Source organism: Eurypyga helias, unplaced genomic scaffold, assembly GCF_000690775.1.
Source record: "Eurypyga helias isolate BGI_N326 unplaced genomic scaffold, ASM69077v1 scaffold32800, whole genome shotgun sequence".
NCBI lineage: Eukaryota > Metazoa > Chordata > Aves > Eurypygiformes > Eurypygidae > Eurypyga > Eurypyga helias.
The window spans coordinates 1-4,025 of NW_010224419.1; the positions used below are offsets into that span (position 1 = coordinate 1).

At 48.7% G+C, this 4,025-nt stretch overlaps 1 protein-coding gene across 1 annotated transcript; it reads left to right on the plus strand.

The window, feature by feature from the left end:
* Positions 1-296: 296 nt before the first annotated feature.
* LOC104516938 (amyloid protein-binding protein 2-like) lies at positions 297-2,456 on the plus strand (the record flags this gene model as incomplete). The annotated part of the gene is made up of 3 exons (XM_010161451.1): positions 297-487; positions 876-1,041; positions 1,888-2,456. Coding segments are annotated over 3 exons (611 nt in total), but the record flags the coding sequence as incomplete, so codon positions are not given.
* Positions 2,457-4,025: the final 1,569 nt, after the last annotated feature.

A 4,025-nucleotide genomic window follows, 5' to 3' on the forward strand; every position in this document is an offset into this window, starting at 1 on the left:
TTTCCTGACTGAACCCAGCACAAGTCGCTAGAATACTTGTCCTCTGTGTTCTGTTAGCACACTTGTCAAATAAAAAACCTTCTTTAAATCTTGCTGGAAGACTTGGTGGTGAAGTAATACCCCAGAAAATAAAACCAGGGGTTGGGTGCTCGATGCCTGGTCATAGGCATTTGAAAAGGGTTGGCAATAAGCACAGAGCCTGATCGGGTGTCTGGGGCAGGTGGTGTTCTGCCCACAGCTGGCGTCTCTCCGTGTTGGGAACACGGTAATACTGTGTTTGTCTCTCCCACACGCAGCACTTATTTTGGAGGAGATTGCAATAGACTGTCACAACAAGGAGACTGAGCAGAGGTTACTTCAAGAAGCTCACGACTTACACCTCTCCTCGCTCCAGTTAGCTAAAAAAGCCTTCGGGGAGTTCAACGTGCAAACAGCGAAACACTATGGCAACCTTGGGAGACTGTATCAGTCCATGAGGAAGTTTAAGGTAAGGTTACGTGGGTGGGAAGTCTTGACTTAACCTGCATGACATCTCTGGATCTCTCACAAGAAATGGTGACCTTCCCTGTCCGCAATTCTTAACCTCCTTCGGTAGTTTTGTGGGTGGAAACGTACGTTATCGTTCACCTCTCCAAAGCCTTGAGCGATGCCTTCGGAGCCGGCGTGATGGCCGCTTCAATGGCACAAAAGGTGATCCACTTAACTAAGAATTTGGAAAACTTGATTTGGTTTTGGCTTTCTTTCTGCCTTTCATACACTATTACAGACTGTTTAGCTGCTACGTAGCTACCTTTCTGTAAACCTTCCTTTTTTCACCTCTCTTCACGGTGTGGTGGGTGGTGCCTGACTGGCCTGTACGAATCTGATCCTCACAGGAAGCAGAAGAAATGCACATCAAGGCAATTCAGATTAAGGAGCAGCTTCTGGGTCAAGAGGATTACGAAGTGGCCCTGTCAGTGGGTCATCTAGCTTCTCTCTACAACTATGACATGAATCAGTATGACAACGCCGAAAAGCTTTATTTGAGATCCATAGCAATCGGTAGGTGACTCTGTGTGCAGCAGTACAGCAGTTGTAGTGCTACAGGGAGCACTCCGGAGCAGCCTATTGCAGTTTTTACTGCAGGGGTTCATGAGATGCAAGGTGTTTGGTTTGTGTGTGTTCAGTGTAAATACAGTGCTTTTTCTTGGACGTTCTCCTGGGGAGTGAACTCTGGAATTGTATCTTCAGTGCTGCACCAGAATTCACCCCTGAAAGCATCTGGAGAATAAGTTAAAATTAAAAGCCTGGATGCTGGTCTTGAGACTGTGTTTTGGAGCTGTGGCTGGAACCCGAGGGCGGGATGTAGTTAAGCTCTGAAACCAAGGGAAAACTGTTGTCCCCGCCAGCCCCACTGCCCTCCCGCTGAGTATTTCTACTGCCTGTTACCACGGGCAGTGAAGTTCCAGTTCCCAGTCCCGTGCACCTTTGGGCCACGCTGTAGCGCAGTTTTGAGACAGACAAAACGTGTGGCACGTTACTGAGGAATTCATGATTTTAAGGTAGAAAGCTGAAGGGGAACTGCACTGTTGCAGCTGAATTCAGAGTGAACTGGGGACACGCAGCGGCTGCCGCCTTTACACAACCGGTAGATTCCGTGCCGCAGGCTCTGGCACGGTTAGTGATCTGGTGGCAGCATCCCTGAGGACAAGTTACGGTCCCCTTAGGGGAGAATCCAACCGTCATGGGGCCTCTTGCATGTTGCTTGTGTCCTTGATTTACCGTAACAAACCCGTGACGATCTGCCGCAGCCAAAAGGGTTGGTGGTGTTGCCGGAAATGCCGTGAGAAATAAGATGCGGCGTTGCGTGGATGCGTTTTAATTTTGTGTTCTCTTGGGTTCCTTTAGGAAAGAAGCTTTTTGGTGAAGGATACAGTGGACTTGAGTATGATTACAGAGGTCTCATTAAACTGTACAATTCCATTGGCAATTATGAGAAAGTTTTTGAATACCACAATATTTTGGCCAATTGGAACCGGTTGCGGGATCGGCAGTTCTCCGTTACGGATGCTCTGGAGGACGTAAGCACCAGCCCTCAATCCACTGAAGAAGTGGTCCAGTCGTTTCTGATGTCTCAGAGCGCTGACGGACAGAGTAGCTAAGAACTTGGTCAGTTAACCCGTTAAGGTTTTTCTCCCCCAGGTTACAGGGGGAAAAGTCATACTGTGAAATCTATACCATGTAGTTCTCTGGGGGCTGGAATTTGCATTGAAACACTGGTCCAGTCTGCTGAAGAGTGCCCATACGGATGGATGTGTGTTAAATTCCTCTCGGCATGTGTACGGCATGTTTAGCTCGGCTCACGTTTTTAACTTGGTATTCCCGAAAACCCTGACTTTTCTCTCTTCTTTCAAAAGAAGCTACTTTGCAGAAAGTCTGCAAGAAAACATTAAATAAAACTGTTTGAGTTCAAAAGAGTTGCATTCTTATTACGAATGGAAGGTTTCCTCAGGAGCTCCCTTCCAACGTACAGGAAGGAGGAGGAGTTGCCAGGGAGATCTCCGCTGTACGCATCGTAGCGGTTGAGCGTAGCTGTGGAGGAGAGGGAGAGCGCCCTAGCCTCGCCCGCCGCCGTAGGAAGGAAAGAGAACCGCTGCGGGGAGCAAGGTGCTCGCTGTGAAGTTCGTAACCACCGTACGTTGTCTTTAACATCCTGAACTGGACCAGTGTTGTCTGTAAGGGACAGAAGATCCGGTAGACCAGCAACCTTAGTTTTCTTGGGTACCAGCTGAGAGTGCTCATCTCCTGAGCAGGACCAGGAAAATGGGAAGTGGACCAGCCTGCTAGAAACAGTTTTTGGACCAGTGGCTTTAATTTAATATTTCTGCCCCTGCATTCACTGTCTTTAACATCCTGAACTGGACCAGTGTTGTCTGTAAGGGACAGAAGATCCGGTAGACCAGCAACCTTAGTTTTCTTGGGTACCAGCTGAGAGTGCTCATCTCCTGAGCAGGACCAGGAAAATGGGAAGTGGACCAGCCTGCTAGAAACAGTTTTTGGACCAGTGGCTTTAATTTAATATTTCTGCCCCTGCATTCACTTCTACAGTAGAATGATTTCATTTAGGTGTATGATCAGTGCAAAATTATATTCATGTAATAGATACAGAACTAGGGCGTGAACGTTCTTTAGCGGTTGCGATGGCATGTCTTTACCTAGTGAGCTTGTACCAATATTAATGTCGATGCCACAGGCAAAAGCTAGAAATGCTTAACTGTTTGCTGCGGCCACCTCTCTTCTCACTTCGTTTTTTCCGCTGTCAGTGGGCTTACTCGAGTCGCGAGGCCGTAACTCGGTTATACCGGTCGATGGTTTTGTATTCCAGTCCGGTTCAATTTTCTGTTGCTGGAGAACACAACTTCCTGTGCGGTTTGCAGGGGTCAGCGGAAAAATGCCAAAAAGCACAACAGGTCTTTTTTTGTGATGCTTCGTTTCTACATTAAACCATAGTACAACCAGAAACGGATTCCTTTACGTTAATTTGAAAAGCAGAAGTCAGCTTAAAGATCCTTCACTAATGCCTCTCTCACTGGCTTGTCTTAATTCCTCTTCGGGGGGCTGCTCGGTTGTGTGGGGGTGGGTTGGTTGGTTTTCAGCCGTTGAGGTGATGCTCGTTTGAAAGTGTGTGACGGAGACACAACTCACTGCTGTTACCTCAGTTCTTGCAGTGGCGCAAGCTGCTCCTGTGGTTCGGATTCTGTCAGGTTTGGGTTTTCTCCCTTCCCCCCTGTTTTCAGGGGTTGGTCACTCGGCTGCGGAAGGTCCGTCCCAGCTGAGGCTCAGCAAGCTCGGTGCCTCCGGGGCCGGGGTGGGCCGTTTGGTCTGGGGCCTGGGTTTGGATTTTGTGTAGAAAAAAAAAGAACGCGCGGACGGGCCTCAGGAGAGAGTGCCAACGGGAACTCGGACTGCGGGTGCAGCCTAAAAGAGCCATGGAGCTCCAAGAACTGAACTGTACGGTTCCCATGTGGTTCCCATAGCGGTGCCTT